The sequence below is a fragment of the Mustela putorius genome, unplaced genomic scaffold (assembly GCF_011764305.1).
Source record: "Mustela putorius furo isolate JIRA1106 unplaced genomic scaffold, ASM1176430v1.1 tig00003858_pilon_pilon_pilon, whole genome shotgun sequence".
Classification (NCBI taxonomy): Eukaryota; Metazoa; Chordata; class Mammalia; order Carnivora; family Mustelidae; genus Mustela; species Mustela putorius.
This window is the reverse complement of record NW_025422010.1, coordinates 40015337-40034235: the sequence shown is the minus strand read 5'-3', so window position 1 is coordinate 40034235 and position 18899 is coordinate 40015337. Positions and strand designations below refer to the sequence as shown.

Sequence of the window (18899 nt, the reverse complement as noted above, 5' to 3'; positions counted from 1 at the left end):
ACAATTTACGGTTGGCGCGGGGCCCTGGGCCTTGTTTGGAAAAACGGCGCATCAGATAAGATGGGGTTCTGCTTGCAGAGGAAATGTGGAAGAAAAGCAGGGAGAACAGTAATATAATCAGCCTCATTGTCCATCTTCAGGGCCCTTTAAAGAGCAGTTTTCTGAGGTGGGCCTGCCCCCCTGATGCCGCTCGCACCCCCTCTCCAGCATGATAGGAGGTCGTCTGGCACACGGGCATTCTTCCCTTCACCCAGTCAGCTACATGGGGACCCAGGGCCCCATCTTGCCATAGAGAGTTCTGCAGAGGTGAGAGAACAGTCCAGCCTAATTCCAGAACTGACATTCTCCTGCATTCTCTTCATCTGATTTTTGACCCCTGGGCTTGGGCGCCTTGTTGACCTCAGCTGGAAAGTTCTGGAAGCTCCTTCCACCCTTGTCTCTTTTGTTGCCTCATTTCAGACCCTGATGCTACTTCTCTGGACTTTCCTGGGACGGGGATGCTGTGTGTTCCCAGAGCCCTGTGTGGGATCCTGCTCCCCAGGCCTGTGTACACCAGCCTGTGACTCCTCCCCTGCTGAGAGGCTCCCCCCGCCCCCATCTCTTGGCTTCCCTCTCTCGTCTGCAGGCTGCCTTGCCTGGTCAGATGTCAAGGACTTGCAGACTGAAAGGACCCTTAGTGTTCTCACATTCTCTCACCTCTGGCTTTTTCTTTATAGGCTCCCTGACAGATGGCTCTCCACCAGTGTGTTTGTCACAAAGTGACTGCTGAGATGTCTCTAGGGATGGGAAACTCACTCTCCCAAGGGCATTCCATGCCTTTGTTGGACAGCCCTAGCTACTAGAAAACGTTTCTTTAGGTGAGCTATAATATCCTTTTTTATAATTCAAGTGCTAAGTCCAATTCTGCCTTCTGGAATGATGCAGAATGTCTGCTGCTCCTCCCCCAAGGGCTCCCCAGCCCCCCTCATCCTTTCCTCCTGCTGTGCTGCGCCCAGTTCTTTCTGGAGTCCCGTTGCCCTCTCTGACTGCATGATGCTCAGCAGTGGCCTTTAGGTCCTCCCCAGGCCCCCACTTAATCCTGGCATCCCTGGTTGGGGACAAACAAATGGAGGGTCTTCCCTCTCTTGTTTTGGATCTCACCGAGTGAGGTTTGAGGACAGAATTGCTCCCTCCTGGCTCAGGTTCTCACAGGTTTAAAGATTAGCCTTCCAGGCTGTGTCTAAGTGGGGGTGTCTCTCTTTGTGCCTTGCAACACTCTACATTGTGTCATCTCTAGATGGCAGCTGCTGGGCAGGATTCAAGATAGGGACTGGGGGAAATGAAGTTTTCTCATTATCTCCCCTACCTCACTCCTTTGTCCTGAGTTACTTCCCTGGGACTTTGAGCTTTAGGAAATGCCAATCAAGTTGCTTTCCAACATACTTGGTGAGATTCTAGTATTGCCCAGTACTAGGCTAGGGGCTGTTTGGGTGGGGGGGCTATGCATGAGAAGGAGGTCCTGCCCAGACCTTTTTTAAGTTCTTCAAGAACTTGAAAGCCACACCTGCAGAAAACAGCAATAGATAGATGGTGAACTTAGAAATCATTGACACAGACAATATGGCAGAGCCCAGGAATGCAGAGGAGAACGCCCCTGGGGGCTAGGACATCAAGGAAGGCCCTAGGGAGGAGGTGGGTGGGCAGAGGGTCTGGAACTCTGGGCCTCAATTAAAACAGTTCAAACTTATTTTTATTGAGGTATAATTGACATAAAACATTATATTAGTTTCAGGTATACAAAATAATGATTTGCTCTGTGTATATATTGAGAAATGAGCATTGCAAAAAGTCTGGTTAACATCCATCACCACATATAATTATACATTTTTTTCCTTGTGATGAGAACTTTTAAGATCTACTCTCTCAGCACCTTTCAGATAGGCAATACAATACTATTAACTATAGTTGCCATGTTGTACATTACAGATCATGATTTATCTTACAACCGGAAGTTTGCACCTTTCAACCCTCTTAGCCCATTTCATATACCTCCTATGCCCCAATTTTGGCAACCACCAATCCGTTGTCCATATCTTTGGCTTTGGGGTTGTTTGCCTTTGTTTAGAGGATTTTTAGGGGTATTTTTGTTTTTTTTTCTTGTTGTTTGTTTTTTCGGATTCCACGTTATCAGTGGAATCATGCTGCATATGTCTTTCTGTGACTGGCTTATTTTAGTTAGCATAATACCCTCAAGTTCTATTCATGTTATTACAAATGTCAAGATTCCCTTCTTTTTCATGGCTATATAATATTCCTGTATGTGTGTGATTGTCTGTCTGTCTTTCTTTATCTCTCCTTCCATTGATGGACACTTAGGTTTTTTTCCCTGGTCTTGGCTGTTGTAAATAATGCTGCATTAGACATGGGGATACAGATATCTTTTAGAGTTAATGGAACAAATCTAATTCTTATCAACTTCACATCTTGCGCACAAGAAATCTGAACAGAATTCTGCTACATAAAATATAAAAAGTCACTGAAGGAAGGGGAAAGGGTTGGGAAAATTGCCCCAGCCTTAGAATGGTTAACACCCAAAGAGAGTCTAGAGGAGTTTTCCTTCCTGCACAGCACAGCAACCCCTATCCTTTGCTCCCCATTCTAAGGCAGGCTCCAGTTGGGGAGACCTAGGCAGAGCTCAGCCTTTTGTCTAATTTACATTGAGCCCATCCCCCTCACAAGGCCATGGCTGGGGCTGAGGCATTTGGGGATTACAGTGCATGGGGTTCTGTGAATGGGGGAAAGATACGGGAAACCATATAGATCTTTAAGTGAGGTAACCACTAGGCATGCATTTGCTGCTACTCTTGGTGCCTCTAGTCTTTGAGTTGGTTATGGTCCTGACAATTTACATATAAATTCGATTTTCATTCGCAGAATTTATTTTCCCCAGTGCATTTTTACACTGTGATGAAATGTGGTAACAGATTGGAGAGGGCAGAGTAGATGGGCAGTGGGCCCAGTAAGAAGCAGTTCGATATCCAGGGGAGATCAGCTGGTGGTCTGGTTCAGTGAGGCATCTGGATTGGGACTGATTCATGTGTCCCAAGGCAGCATGTTAGTAGATGAAAACAGAAGTTCCGTCTACCTGATGTATGCTGTGTATACCATTTAGCAATGACCATTTGACTTTTTTCTTCAGCTTTATTGAGATATAACTGACATGTAATATTGTCTAAGTTTAAGGTGTGTGGTGCACTAACTTGACACACATATATCCTGGCAATGACAATTTGGAACCAATGTCAAGCAGCTCATTTCTTGCTGTGTTCTTGACAGCAATGGTGACACTTCAGGCTGTGTTGGAGGAATGGGTAGGTGGTGTGGTAGCTACCTTGGGGCCTTTGCTCTTCTCTCTTCAGGATCCTAAGAAGCTGAGGCTTTCTCTGTCCTCATTTCCAGGGAACAAGTATGAAGTCAAGGTGTACACTGGTGATGTCATTGGTGCGGGGACTGATGCTGATGTCTTCATCAATATCTTTGGAGAGTATGGAGACACAGGTAATGGATTTGAAATCCTTTCTTCCCAAGCTGTGCCCAGTTCTGCTTCTTAGGTGGGCTTTTCCCCCCACGCCTGGCAGAGGAAGGCTGCTCCAGTCTCCTCTCTTGAGCTGCAATTTTCTTTGTGGTTGTCCATGGCCTTCTGTGCAGCAGGTGCCCATCTTATAAAATCTATGTGTGTGACTATGATGTGTTTTCAGAATACGGTGTTGGGTTTGGGGTCTATTTAAACTTGTCCTTCATCCTAGATGATGAACAGACCCAAGCTTTACATCAGCAAATAACTCATTCTCACTTTATCTCCTTAAGCTCCATGGCCATCTTGTGTTATATTTTGAACGTGGCTGGGCATGGCCTGATTCAGTGCAGTGGTTTGGTGCAGAGTAGAACGGGGCCAGGGATAGATCATTAGACTTGTCTTCGTAAGTGAACCAAGAACTGAGGACACAAGCATGGCCACAGGTGTTGGGAGGACATTCAGGCCAATAGAACTGAGACAGGTGGTTCTCTCCTGCTTCCTCCAAATTACTGAAATAACGTAGGAGTCAGAAAAGCTACTGAGATCTGAATTTTGGATGTGATATATTAAAGAATTCAAAATGCATTGCTGAGCTTAAGAAGAAAAAGAGAAATCTTCAGGTTCCAGAAATGAAGAGGGAACTCAAAACCAGAGTATTAGGTACGAAGGAAGGAGGGGGCTTTCATGTTCAACAATCTACAGGATAGATTTTCATACCTGTTGGGGGCCAGAAAATAAGATTGTGTCCTGCAAGATAGGCCAAATTAGAACCACAGGTAAAGTCAGGAGTCCTGAAGGTTCACAGGAACATCTTCAGTGAAAAAACAGGCCAGGAAATGTTTGCTCATCAGTACAATAACCTTATCTCTGCAAGGGCTCTAGATTAAAAAGACAGAGTTGTTGAGAAATTGATACATTCTGCTTACACTTCTGTGGACTTAATGTCTGATTTTACATTGCAAATATGATTTGGGGACCCTTCCTCCCCCAGGCTCAGAAAATTGGTTCCACATCAGTAATACCCTTGGTGCTTTCAGAAGCATTTGCAAGACCACATGAGATTCCCAAAGATAATGTACTAGAGATGAGTTCACTTTCCAAAACTACAAAATACTCAAGGACATAACCCCCATGACTAAACATCAGTGGACACAACAGTCAACAATGTTAAATGCTCAAGAATTTCAGACACTAGAGTAATCTGAGAAAAGCTATAGTTTAAACATGTTTAAATGGACTACATATATGAACAAAACAATTGAAGAAAATAAGAAGACACCATGAAAAGCATAGAAAAAAAATATAGGACCTGAAAATATAGTTACTAAATATAAACCCTTAATGCATGTGTTGAACATCACAATTATAAACCACTGAATAGAGACTTATGAATTATAAAATAAATATGAGCAAAATACTCGGAGAAGAGACATGAAGAGTTGGAAAATACAAATGAGAGGTCATGATTCATGGAGGACAGAATAAGTTCTGACAGACGCTGAGCAGGAATTCCAATAAAGAACAGAACGGGTGAAAGGAAATATTTGAAAAGATAATGGCTGAAACTTCTTCAAAATTGAGCAAAGTTATGAATTTTCAAATTAAAGTAACAGAAGGAGTCACTGAGCAGGGTAAAAGAAAAACAAATCCACATTTAGATACATTGTGGTGAATCCAAAGGCAAAGAGAAAGATCTTAAAGGTAACCAGATTTGGGCACCTGGGTGGCTCAGTGGGCTAAGCCTCTGCCTTCAGTTCAGGTCATTATCTCAGGGTCCTGGAATCGAGTCCCGCATCGGGCTCTCTGCTCAGCAGGGAGCCAGCTTTCCGTCCTCCCTCTCTGCCTGCCTCTCTGTCTACTTGTGATCTCTCTATCTCAGTCAAATAAATAAAATCTTTAACAAAAAAAAAAAAAGTAACGAGATTTGACAGATTATCTTCTACAAAACCAATTAGATTGGTAGCAAATTCCTCTCAGCTAACTATACAAGGTGATAAATTCATGGAATGATCACTTTAATGTTCTGAGCAAGAATATATATCAGTCTAGAATCCTGTGTCCAGCTAGGCTTTCAGTAATTCCAGAGTGAGGACAGAATTAGTGAATTGCCATACAAGCAAAGAGAAATAGTGTTTACCACTCATAGATCTATACTTAAACAGCCACTGAAGAATATATTTTTAAGAAAAAGGAAATCATACCCACAAGAAAGGGGATGCAAGAAAGAAATAGAGTAAAAGTATTGATATTGATGTAACAAATTTAAGCAAGTATTAGTAAGTAGTACTAATAATGATTATCACCAGGGCATGAGAAAATGTGGACCCGAACTGCTAGAACACAATAATCTTTGAGAAGGAGGGTAGATAATGAAAGTTACAACATAATTATGTTCTTGGTCACAGCTCATCCTCAAGTGATAGGAGACTAGAGGTATTGGTGAACTTCAGACTTCAGTAAGTTAAGTGTGCATATTAAAATTGTAAAAATAATCCTCCCCCCAATAAGAAACTTAGAACTTCTAAACCAATAGAGGGAATAAAAGGGAATAAAACCTCAATTGATCCACTAGAAGGCAGGAAACAAGGAAAGAGAAGCAAAGGAAAAACATGTAAAATAAATAAAAATAATGATAAAAAATAAAATAAATGTACAGATAGTCACAATAAATAGAAATAAACTAAACTCATCAGTTAAAAGATAGGTATTCTTATATTAAATGAAAGAAATAAAATCCAGCTTAAACATGGGATGCAGAAGGGCTGAAAATAAGTAGAATACAATGAAATATATCAGGAGCATATCAACAACACAGAAGAAGGTGGCATAGCTGTATTGTTATCTATAAAATTAAACTTTAAGACAAAAATATTTTGTTAGAAATAAAAATATATCAGCAATGAAGAAAGGAACAATTAACCTGGAAGATGTCATCATTCTGAAGGAGTATAAATTTTACAAGATGTTCCCAAAACACCAGAAGCGAAAAGAAACAAAACTCTTGAAGAAACTTGACAAGTACATAATTACAGTGGAAGATTTTAATAAACCACTCTCAATAATTGATAAATCATATGAGTAAAAATTTAGCATGGGTGTAGAAGATTTTTACTACACAGTTTATAAGCCTGATCTACTGGAACGACACAGATTCCTGCGTCCAGCTGGTAGAGGATACACGTTCTTCTCAAGCATATAATGACTGCGTACTAAAACCACAAAGCAAATCAACAAACTGAAATTAGTAAGGTAGACTCAACATTCACATTCCTTGATCATAGTCAATAAAATTAGAAGAAACGCCAACCTCTCACACCACTTAGAAACAAACTTTAATTTTCATAAAAAATAATAATCATCTAAAAAATCCAGGATGATTTACGAATCATTAGAACCAATGGGAAAGAAGGTTTAGTAAAGGTTATGGATTCAAGATTAATTTACAAATTTTAATAAAAACAATAAGCAAACATTTAATTTAAAAATACATGATTCACAATATCAATTACAAGGTGCCTAAGAAAAACTCCAACACAAGAGCTTTCTGGAAATTTGAGGATATCCAAGAATATTTAAATGGAGAAATGCGCTATAGAATCCCAAATTCATTAAGAACTCATTTTTCCCAGATTATCCTATAAATGCAATTCAATTTCAGTCACATTTCTGAAAGGCAATATCCTGCAGCTTAAGCTGATAATAAAATTCCCATCCATAAAGGTCTAACTATTGTGAAGACTATTTTGAATAATGAAAATAATATTAATAAGTGGGGATATTTACCCTGCTGGATAAATAGAAATTTAGAGATACCACAGATCTCTAAAAACTAAAACAGTGTGGTATTGATAGAAGGAGAAACAAAAAAAAATCAGTGAAACAGAACAGTGTCTAGAAACACACATAGAGGTAGTGTTATAAAGCAGAAAGGAAGGATGAGCTATTCAAATATCGGTATGCAAACAATTGCTTTACCATATGAGAAAAGATAAAATTAGATCTTTTTACCTTTTACCATACACAAAAATAACTTCCAGATGGGCTGATGACTTAAATGTGGAAAAGCAACACTCTTGAGATTTTTAGAAGAAACTTTAAGTGTGTCTTTTGAATTTGAACTTAAGATGGAGTTTCTTGAACAATTCACTAAAAGCACAAATAACAAAGGAAAATATTGATAAAGTCCACTAAAACTAGAAAAATATCTATGTGATGAAAGACACCATAGGCAGAGGAGAGATGATAAAAAAACATAGTAAAGTATATGAACAGAAAAAAACTACAGAAGAGCCAGTCTTAGTGACCAACATACATGGGTTGTTTAGATCTCTCTCAGCAATGTACATGTTTAATCTCTCCAAATAATCAAGAGAATATAAATTAAGATCACAACGAAATACCATTGTATACATACTGAAATAGAATTTTCAAATATATATGTTAAGGATGATGTGGAGGATGGGAGCCTCATCACTGCTGGTGGTAATCACTGTGGAGCTCCCATCTTGCAGGGCAATTTTACAGTAATACCTAACACACCGGAGGGGAGCACACCCAGGACCCAGCGACTCTTTGTACCTACTCAGAGCACATGTCACAGATGGGCAGCAGAATGCAGATATGGAAGAGCCCATGTTAGTGTTGTTCACAGTGGCAAAAAAACTAGGCACAACCTCAACGAGGCTGCCCGACTCCCAGCCTTCCACAGGTGGAAGCATGACAGGGCTGTCTCTGTTCGATGACTATCACACAGCAGTTACACAAATGAACTCAAGTTGCTAGCATCAACAGGGTGACCTGAAAAGCCTAGTATTAACTGAGAGGAAAGTCAGTTGTATGCAGCATGACAGGGATGATGATATAATGGTGAGGGGGGAAATGGTAGCAACTCCATCATGAACACAGCACCTGCATGGGCAGCCGCATCGTGGAGACCCATTCAGCTCATCCTCCCAGCGGACCCTAGACAGTGGGGCCATTTGCATCCCCAGTGTGTGGTTGACGACCTTGATACAGAGATGTGCACTGGGGTGTTTTTCTTGTAAATTCTAAAACATGCAAAGAAATACATTTTTTTTGTATGAAGACATCACGTGCAAACCAAAACCCATGGAGACGATCAGGTGATGGTGTTTATTCACAGGAGGGAGTAAGAGAGTGGGGTGCCTGGTGAGACTTTAGACCTACCTGTCATCTCTTCTTTAAAGAAGAGAAAGGTCTGCAGTGCCTGGGTGGCCCAATGGGTTAAGCCTCTGCCTTCGGCTCAGGTCATGATCTCAGGGTCTTGGGACCAAGGCCGGCATCAGGCACTCTGCTCAGCGGGGAGTCTGCTTCCCTCTCTCTCTCTGCCTGCCTCTCTGCCTACTTGTGATATATCTCTCTGTCAAATAAATAAATAAAATTTTTTTAAAAAGAGAGAGAGAGAAAGGTCTGGTGTGCCTGGGTGGCTCAGTGGCTTAAAGCCTCTGCCTTCGGCTCAGGTCATGACCTCAGGGTCCTGGGATTGAGCCCTGCATTGGGCTCTTTGCTCGGCAGGAAGCCTGCTTCCCCCTCTCTCTCTGCCTGCCTCTCTGCCTACTTGTGATCTCTGTCTGTCAAATGAATAAATAAAATCTTAAAAAACATTTAAAAATTAAAAAAAAATTAAGGTCTAAGCCAATTAGGCAGAGTGTTAGCACCTGTTCTGCCTTTGAAATCTGGTGGTGGGTGTATGGGTGTCTTATACTACTTTTCTATATGTTTGAATGGTTGCAGTTCAAAATGTAGAAAGATGCAAGGAAATTAAATTTTAGAAAGGAAAGCAGGGGCACCTGGGTGGTTCAGTCAGTTAAGTATCTGCCTTCGGCTCAGGTCGTGATCCCAGGATCCTGGGATTGAGGTCCACATCAGATTCCCTGCTTGGCGGAGAACCTGATACTCCCTCTCCCTCTACCTGTTGCTCCCCTACTTGTGCTCTCTATTTCTCTGTCAAATAAATTAATAGTCTTAGAAAGGAAGAAAGAAAGGAAGGAAGGAAATGGATGGCATCAGCATCTTACGTGGGCTTATGTGGGCTATAAGTGTTAATATGGCTTGCAAACTTCGGGACATAATACTGGAAAACTGCAAAGTAGGAAGAAAAGGTTAGAATGGATCTTAATGATCCATGATCATTTGTGTGACTTCTGGTGTGTTATCTGGCTTCTCTAAGCCTTTTTCTTCACCCACAAGATAGCATTAACAATACCCTTCTTAGATTGTGGTGACAAATAGAAAAGAAAAAAAAAAATCTTTGTGGAACTAGAGTGTCTGATGGTAGCTGTCATCACTGGTTTCCAGAAAAGGAGACAGGCCTAATGGGGGCTCTTGGCAGTCAGGGGTCCAGCACAGCCTGTGCTCCCACAGCTGTGCTCCCAGTTCAAAGACAAGAGGCTGGTACAAGACAGACAGGACCTCAGCTCTCAGGATGGAGGTGTACCTGGGTTCACCAGGATGGGAACTCCAGACTAAAACAGAAAGCATAAGCCCAGTTATGGACCTGGGCACAAGCCCCGTGCAGGTCACGTTCTGCTTTGACTGGAGGTTGGAGGGATTTACAGAGTCTGGAGATCTCAGGATAAAGCTCTCTGTGTTGACTTCTTAAAAAAATTTAACAGGGGCGCCTGGGTGGCTCAGTGGGTTAAAGCCTCTGCCTTCAGCTCAGGTCATGATCTCAGGGTCCTGAGATAGAGCCCCACATCGGGCTCTCTGCTCAGCAAAGAGCCTGCTTTCCCCCCTCTTCTCTCTCCACCTGCCTCTCTGCCTACTTGTGATCTCTCTCTCTGTCAAATAAATAAATAACATCTTCAAAAGAAAAATGTAACATTATCGTTTGAGTGACTTTAGGTTCAGAGCAAAATGGAGTGGAAGTACAAAAAGTACCTACGTACCCCTGTCCCCCCCTCCTACCGCCGCCCACCATGTTGACTTTTGAGACCACCCTCCAGTGGGCCGATGATTAAGCTTAGAAGTGGGTTTTTCCTCTTCCTCTGGTCTCCTTTGTAAGTTTCTTACATGTGTGTTTACAGGGGAACGTCGGCTGGAAAATGAAAAGGACAACTTTGAAAGGGGGGCTGAAGACAAGTTCATGCTAGATGCTCCAGATCTGGGGCAGCTGATGAAGATCAATGTTGGCCACAACAACAAGGGTGGGTCTGCAGGTTGGTTCCTGTCCAAGGTAGGTTCAGTGGGCTGTCTGTTTTCTCTGTTGCCTGGGAGGGGGAGTTCTGGCTCTTCGGGGGGCCTATTTCAGCCCTAACCTCCTTCTCTTGGTCTGTCTCCACTCTTCTGCCTAAGCCTGCTGGCCAACCATGCTGCCCGACTCCCAGCCTCCCAGACCCTGTGCATGTTACCACCTTCTCCGAAAGCCTGGGGCTCCCATCCCAAAGTAGCCAGGGCCTGATCGCCCTTCAAGACTCAAGCTCTCCCTGACTCCGGCCCACCAGAACCTCTCCCTCCCATGAATGTTTATAACCCTGCCTGCTTAGGGCATTCATCAGACCCTAAGTTTTCTTGTGATTTATCTTGGGCTCTTGCCATGCCACATCTGCATTTTGGTGCCTCCTAATCTTACCAACCCAAGAGAAAGGTGTGAATCCAGAAGAAAACCAAAAGACATCTGAGATGCTAACACATATCCGGTTCAAAGTTTGTGGGGAGAGCTCATGCCCCTGGTTCTCTCTTGCCTTGCCCTGATTTTGAAGGCAAGACCCCTCAGACTCCCTCTCAGCCTGGTGCTCATTATAATCCCTTCTAGCAAACTCTTGGCTGCAATTTTAAACCTACAGCAGATTAGAGAGACAAAGAGTCATTGTACTACGTAGGGCTATTGAGGACTACAGTGGGGACTCAGAAGATATGGGCTACCAGCTCTTTGCATATATTCCCTTTCGTGAGGCTATCAGTATATTTCAGAACATTGCAGAATGATAGGGAAAGGTTATTGTAGAATATATATTAGAAAAATATTTTGAGAAAGATCTTATTGCTTCAAACAGAAACCACTCAGATTTATAACAATTTGACTACAGAGAATGAGGCTGCCTAATAGCTGGGGTTTTGTTAGTGTTTAACTTCATTACCTTCTTATGTCAGCAGAGCAGCGCTACGTAACTGGGGCTTCTTTTTCGCATCTCACACAAAATCCAGATGTTGTCAGCTCGGGCCTGGTGCAGCTGCTTTTAGGCCCCTGCTCTCTTGCTGTGTCACTATCCTGGGCACTGTGGCTTTCATCCCTGAACTACTCCCCACTTGTTGCCTCATGATCACATGATGGCTGCTGAACCTCTAGCCATCTTATCTGTGCTCCAGGCAGGAAAAAACGGGAAAAACCAAAGGAGAAAACCATTTTCTTTTTTTCTGGTAAGCATTGCTTTATTTTGAGAGACACACTGCCCTCCTTGGGCTTTCTGCCTGCATTTCATGGGCCAGAAATGAGTCGTGTGGCCGCTCTAGCTACAGCAGAAAGTAGGACAAGTGGCTGGCTTTCCATTCTTTGTAGCAGAAGTAGGCTAAGAAGAAGGTGCTTGGGAAAGGGCTGAGTGAGCATCCTCGCATGTCTGCCACACTCCTCCTGACTAGGCTGGATAGTTCCCGAGGGTACCACCCCGGCTCTTGGCCTGGCTTGGGGCACGAGTTGGTGAAGTGAGGGGTGCCAAGGTTCCTTTGGGAAGAAGGGGGCTTGCCTGGCCCTAAGAGTAGCCAGCCTGGTGCTGAACAAGGTTCCAGGAGGCTAAATGCTGTTTGGATTGGAGAAGAAATGAGGCAGGAGTCCAGAACCCTAAGTAGCCTGGACAGGCAGAGTTGTGTCTTCAGGGAGGAGAAGGGAGAGGAGGCAGGGGTGGGGGTGGGGTGGCACACAGAGCGGGTACCTCAAAGCCCTGTCCCTCCATCCTGGGAAGGAAGACAGTCTGGGTGAAGACCCAGGGCCAGTGCACAGAGCTGCTAGGTGCACCCCAGGACTGAGTGTGGCCTTGACAAGGTTTTGCACCCGCCTCCTCCCCACCACCAGGTCAGGCTCCTTCTTGGTCACATGGGCCCACTCACCCCGACATGCTCTCCTCAGAAACTTCACAAACGAGGTGGCAGATCTGCACACCAGAACAGGCCCCTTTGTTGTCTTCATGCTCAAAGGAAAGGGCAGCTTGGCAGAGTGAGAACATGTTTTTTTCCCTTTTCTTTTTTCCCTTTAAGATGTTGTAAATCTCATTCCATTGCCTTCTGAAATTTGGTATCGAAGCCAAGGGGATTTTTGTTTCTTTCAGGATTGTCTGTTTTATTTATTTATTTTTTCAGCCAGAATGCTTTATAGAAATATAAAGCATATATAATTCTTTATATTTATAATAAGAAATCGAGAAGAGGGGGACTATGTTGGTGCATTTAGAACCCCGTCCTCTTCCCTCTCTGCCTCTCTTCTTTCCTTCCTTCCTTTTATTTGGTTGTGTTTTTAATTTCTCAGGGACATGATTCGGCTTTACTTTGATGCAAAGGATATTTATTTATTTATAATTTATTTATTTATTTATAGCTCAGAAAAGAGATCTCCTATTATATACCAGATTCTTGCCTGGATAGCATCTGTTCTGGCCTCTTCTTTGGGAGCACCATTCGCCATTTAGAGGATCTCGGTTCTCTGCTTTGTAAAGCTCTCTGCTTCCCTTGGACTCCTTCCCTCCTCTGCGCTTTGCATCCTGTGAGCACCCCCGTCGCCTTCCCCCACCCCCCCATTGACTGGCTCTTCCAAACTCTCAGGTCCATTCCTTTCTCCTGTCAGTGTGCATTTTAATTCTGAATGTTCCTATTATTTTTTTCTTCTTAAAAAAGTGATGCATATTCATTGTAAAAAGTTAGGAAATACAAATAAACAAAAAATGAGATAAACTTAAACCACCATGATTTTACCACCCAGAGATAACCAGTCTGCATATCTTGGTGCATACCCTCCAGCTATTTTTCTGTGAATCTCTATACATATATCTTTGTTTATAAAATGTCGTCATCATTAACAGTGTTTTACAGCTGCTTTGTTTCCACTTGGAAATAGATCTTGCAGTTATCCCCATGTTATTTCAATAGAATGACATGAAAGTCTTTACAATGTAGTTTTTTAATGAGTGCTCTAGTATTTCAGTGCACAGATATACCATGATTTATGAAACTGACCCCCTTTTGTTGAACATCCCTTTCCTCAGCATTCCTCATACTATAAAGAGCGCAGTGACACACATCCTTGTAGTTTATCTTTATACACATCTAGAATTATTTCTTACGATAAATTCCCAGGAGTTGGTTAAAGGACTCACAGGATGGTGAGAACTTGACGGATTTGCTGCCTTTTGGTTTTGATACCTTTCCTTATTGAGTCTAGCTCCCTTTAATACCATCTTTTGCCCTGCTGTGGTCCTATTTCATAAAGACCAAAACTTCTTGTACTCCACGAAGCATGCCCACTTTCCCGAATCCTGGTACTGTATGCTGTGTGGGACCCCTGGCAGAGTTCTGCCTTTCTTTCTTTGGAATGATGTTTCCACCTTCCCTCCTGCCCTTCCCCCTCCCTTCTTCTTTCTTTCCTTATTTGCTAATCAGACACTATTTTGAACCGGAAGGCCAAGCAGGCTACTTTCAGCGTGAGATCGATTCTTCTCTTTGCGGCTGTCACATGTGCAGGGGTGAGGTCAGGGCCCCATGTGCCTGCTCCCCACCCCCAACCCCACCCCAGTACCAAGGCAGGTGTCCCCCTCCAAGGTGTGCTGCCTTCTGAAAAGCTCCTAGCAGCCTGTTCCTCTACCTTAAGCCAAACCAGAATGCTTCCTGGGGATAAGACAGAAGACACCTCCGGCCCTCTGTGGGCGAGGGTGCTGGATTTCCTTGCTATTTTCCTGAGGAAGGGAGGAAGGAGGACTTTAAGTCCCAGGCACGGTGGGTGCAAGTGAGCAGCCAGAGGCTAGGGAAAGGCACTGTGTGATCAGGCCGTGGACAGCCAGCTCTAGCATCCTGTCTCTCTCACCTCTCGCGTCGCGCTGTCCCTCCTCCGCTCACTCTGACGGACCTGCGGGCCCGCAGCTCCCCAGGGATGCCAGTTAAAGGGGCTGTTGAACTGACTGTGTCTCCAGATTTGACACTTGCACAGCAAGTGCTCCTGGTCCTCGAAATTGCCAGGCTGTTTGCCTTAGACTTCGCATGACAACCTCTCTTTTGGTGTTTACCTTTATGGGCTTGGTGGGATAAACCTAAAATCCAGTATAATTGACCCATTCATAGGTGGTCTCCCTTCTAGTCATCTGCCCACGTGTGCTTCTCAAGTATACAGGGTGCGCTTCAGGGTGACCTGAAGCCTCAAGGTGACCCACACACCCTTCTGCCCTGCCTCTGCCTCTCCCGGAGCTGGGGGCGCTGGCATCCTTCCCCAGCTCTTACCCCTACCCATGGCTTGGGCCTCCATGTCTGGTTAGTCCGCAATTTTGATCAACTCAAATGGTCAGTGCGGTTCAAAGACCACTTGGAAAGAGCCACAGTCACAGGATGGAACATCACACACCAACGGGTCCTGTCCTTGGTCCATCTGCTGCAGTAAACAGATTGGCTCAAGGCCCTGTGGCTCTTCAGTGGCAGGCTTGTCCATACCCCAGGTCCTCTGGACTCGCAGCTGGGACTCCCTCCACAGTGTCACGTGTTAGTCCCGATGAGGAGATCGCCACTGGTGCTCCCGGGGGTGTTAGCACAGCCTGCACCGCCGGCCCTGGTAGGACAAGGAGACAGAGGCCCCTGGAGTCGAATTCAGGGATGGCAAGAAGCTCGGTCTGTCCTTCCCTTACCAGTTAAAACTCAACAGTCAACAAACATTTATGTGACTGCCAACTGCAGTTGTTATGATAAACATCGTTCTGTTTCTTAAAAGAGTAAGACAAGGGGTGCCTGGGTGGCTCAGTCATTAACGGCTACCTTAAGCTCGGGTCAAGATCCCAGGGTTCTGGGATCGAGCCCACATCGGGCTCCCTGCTCAGTGGGAAGCCTGCTTCTCCCTCTCCCACTCCCCCTGCTTGTGTTCTCTCTCACGCTGTGTCTCTCTCTGTCAAATAAATAAATAAAATCTTAAAAAAAAAAAAAAAAGTCAAGTCCCTAAAATGATCATACCTATTCTGCTATAAGGGTATCATATCCCAAACTTTCAGGGAGAGCCCAGCTTTCAGTGAACAAACATTCTGTCTTGGGATCCCCACAAATAGAGTAGTGTTGTTCGGACCAGATTTCCTGATGGGGACACCAGAAATCAGAATGACCATGACTTTAATGCAAAGCGGGAGATAAAAAGTCTTGAGTCAGGTACAAACAAAGGTTGTGGGGGTAAGCTGTGTCTCACGGGGCACCAGGGGGGTCCCCTGGGTAGGGTTTTTCCTGGAGGGACAGGGAGGAGGACTCCTGTGGACAGAGGAGGAGGGGCTGGAGTGTGGGCCACAGATGCGGAGTAGCGCTGGGCCAGAGCATGGGGTTCAGCAGACTGAGAAGTGGGAAGTAAGTTAGGGAGGTGGGTGTGGGCCGGGTCTCTGCAGATCTGATCATAATAAGCCATCAGAGGTCTTTGTTGGCCAAGGTAGAGCAGTGGTCTGAGGTGGTGATGAGGGAGTAGGGGGGTATGGGTGGGCTCAAAGAAGAGGAGGTACGGAGGAAGAGAATGTTAGGGCGTCACCATTCGAAGGCTGACACGAACAGTTATTTATATTATCTGAGTTTTTCAGTATGATGACTGAGAAACCTCGAGCCTGAGGGGAGGGATAGCCTCACGACAGAAACAAAATCTCACCTTTCTTTGGTGGGCCTCAGTTTCCCCCATAGAATACTCCCTTGCTCTTCCACGAGCCCGGATCTTCCCTGCTAACTCCTAGATGCTGAGATTTGTTTGAAAGTCAATTCATAAGCGCTGAAAGTCTTCTTCCGTTTTTTCTGCTGTGTCGAAACTTACCTGTCCTTTGCCCTATAATTTTAGAACTCTAAAAGGGAGCCACAGTTCAGCAGTGGCTCTGGGGAGGTGGTGACGGCTGCTCCCAGGTCATGGGCCACTTCTACCGGATTACCTATGTGCATTTTTAAAGGGAAGACTGAAAATTCCTGGAAAGCAGAGGCATGTTTTACGTGCGTTGCCGGCCGTTGTGGCTGGCACACAGCGGGAACCTTCTTCAGCCCCCTGTGATTGTGCCAATCCTGGGCATCTTGGCACGTGCGTGAGAGTGAGGAGACCCATCACCCTCCTCACGCTGCTCCGTGTGTGTGGGAGGGTTCACTTTTGCACAGAACAGGCCTCTGTTCCAGTACGTTCATATTAAATTGGTGGAAGTTATTCCAGTACAGAGCGGGGAGAGCAGTTATGAATCACAGCTGACACGCCACATCCATCTAAAAGCTGCCGACCCCAGGCCCCACTCCCTGGGCTCACCCACATGTGTTTACCCCGGGGGGTAGTGGGGGTGCAAAAATGGAAGCCCCGAGGCCCTGGATCATTTGGGAGTGTCTGTGAACCGCAGTAAAGAACAGGGAAGAGCTGACCCTGCTTGGCGGCTCCATCTTTCGCTCTTCTCCTTCGGGACAGTGGGACTTTCCCTATTGGCTGGTCTCACCTTATGACTCCGCTGTGTCCTTGGTGCTGCTGAAGACAGTGGGCTCCAGCACGGACAGGCCTCACCTCCCCAGGGGCTCGTGAGCCCAGCTTTCCCTCTTGCCTCTGAGAAGGCAAGCCCTGCCCGTGGGCTTGTCTTCTGAGGGAGGGTATGGCCCCAGGAGATAACATTCTTGTTTTTTATTTGGTCATTGTTTCTGTCTGTCCGACTGTCTCTCTCTCTCTCTCTCTCTCACAGACACACACACACACACACACACACACACTCTCTCTCTTTCTCTCTCTCTCTCTCTAGGCATGTGCTTCTCTCAGTCATGGGGAAGGGGATTTCTATCTCCCCAGTCTTCTACAACATTCTCTGCCTTAACAACAGAATCCGTGAAGCCACGCTCTGGTAGGAACACCGACAGACATTTTCTTCTGTTAAAAAAAAGCATTCCTGAGATATCCTGAATTCTTCCAAGTAACGCCTTGAAAACTCAGAGGTGTCTGGGCAGGTGATGAACAGAAATGGGAAAGCTGCCCCCTCCTCCCTTAGAAGGGACCCTTGGGTATGCCCTTCTGAGCAAGAGTGGGCAGGAGTCAGCCAGGACCCTGTCATAAGGCATCAGCAGAGGCCAGAAATGCCTTTGGGAGAAGCTGTGCCCCCTCTCCCTGGCTAGTCTCTCCATACATTGGTCATTTCCTTCCCGCTGTGAAGTGCTCCCAGATATTTGGCTCTCAGGGAGCCAGCCTCCTCCAGCTTCATCCTGCAGACCTGGCGGCCACGAATTTTCATAGAGGATTGTTTCCACATTGTAATACGCACCTGGAAAATTTTTAGAACTGTCCACGGACTTTTATACTTTCTGTACCAGTACTTAAATCTGTATCTTCTCTCTCGGCCTTTCTTTGTATTCAGTATTTTTGGAGACTCTAGTTTTAACATCTTGGTTGTTATTCAAAAATTTATGTTTCAAATATCACCTCTTTCCTTTGTGATTCAGCTAGTTTTGTCCTGGAGAGGTGTTAAATGGTGCCCGTTCCATTTTTCAGACTAGCTGACCTGCTCAGGTCAGGAATTTCCATCAGACACCAGGCCAGTAGAAGGCCCTTATTGATGACAGCTCCATGGGCTGGGAGGGTGCTGCTCTGGCTCCCGAAACCGTGGCTGGCACACTTGTCTGTGTGAACATTTAAATCCAGAGATGGTGAAGCTGTACATCTAGGTTTATTAGTAGACTTGACAGCCTATCTGATAAACTAGGTTCTATCTTCCTTCACTTTGCTTTTCCAGCTCTGTGAGTGTCAGAGTAAGGGGGATAGGAGGCAGGCTGAAGCCTCAGACCTTTGTCATTGACTCCCCAGACTCGCCCTAACATGGAGATGAAAGCCACAGAGAAATGTGCAGACAGGAGAGTTGGGAGAGGCTGGACTTCAGTGGCAGAAGTCTCTCTGGGCTGTGCCACCGTGGTCTCCAGGCACTCAGCTTGAGAGTACAATCAAATTGGCAGGTTCTGAAGGGTGACTCACACCAACCAAACTCACAAGGGCCTGATTTATAAACCAAAGCTGGAATGTTGATTTATCGGAGGAGAGAAGCCTGGTAGGACAGTGGCTTCTAATCACTCACTCAGGCCATTGGTTCCCCTCAATGGGTTGTGTCCTCAGGAAGACTGTGCTTGGCCCAGAAGTTTCTCTAATGAACACGGAATTAAAACAAGGTGAGATGAC

General features: G+C 45.0%; 1 protein-coding gene across 2 annotated transcripts in view; it reads left to right on the top strand.

Moving 5' to 3' along the window:
* Window positions 1-18899, top strand: part of LOXHD1 (lipoxygenase homology PLAT domains 1) — a 149584-nt gene that overhangs the window by 32366 nt on the left and 98319 nt on the right. For both annotated transcript variants that reach the window (XM_045065773.1, XM_045065772.1), the window contains exons 5-6: window positions 3439-3537; window positions 10603-10751. In XM_045065773.1, coding sequence (XP_044921708.1) covers window positions 3439-3537; window positions 10603-10751 — 248 coding nt within the window. The remainder of the gene's footprint in view (window positions 1-3438; window positions 3538-10602; window positions 10752-18899) is intronic.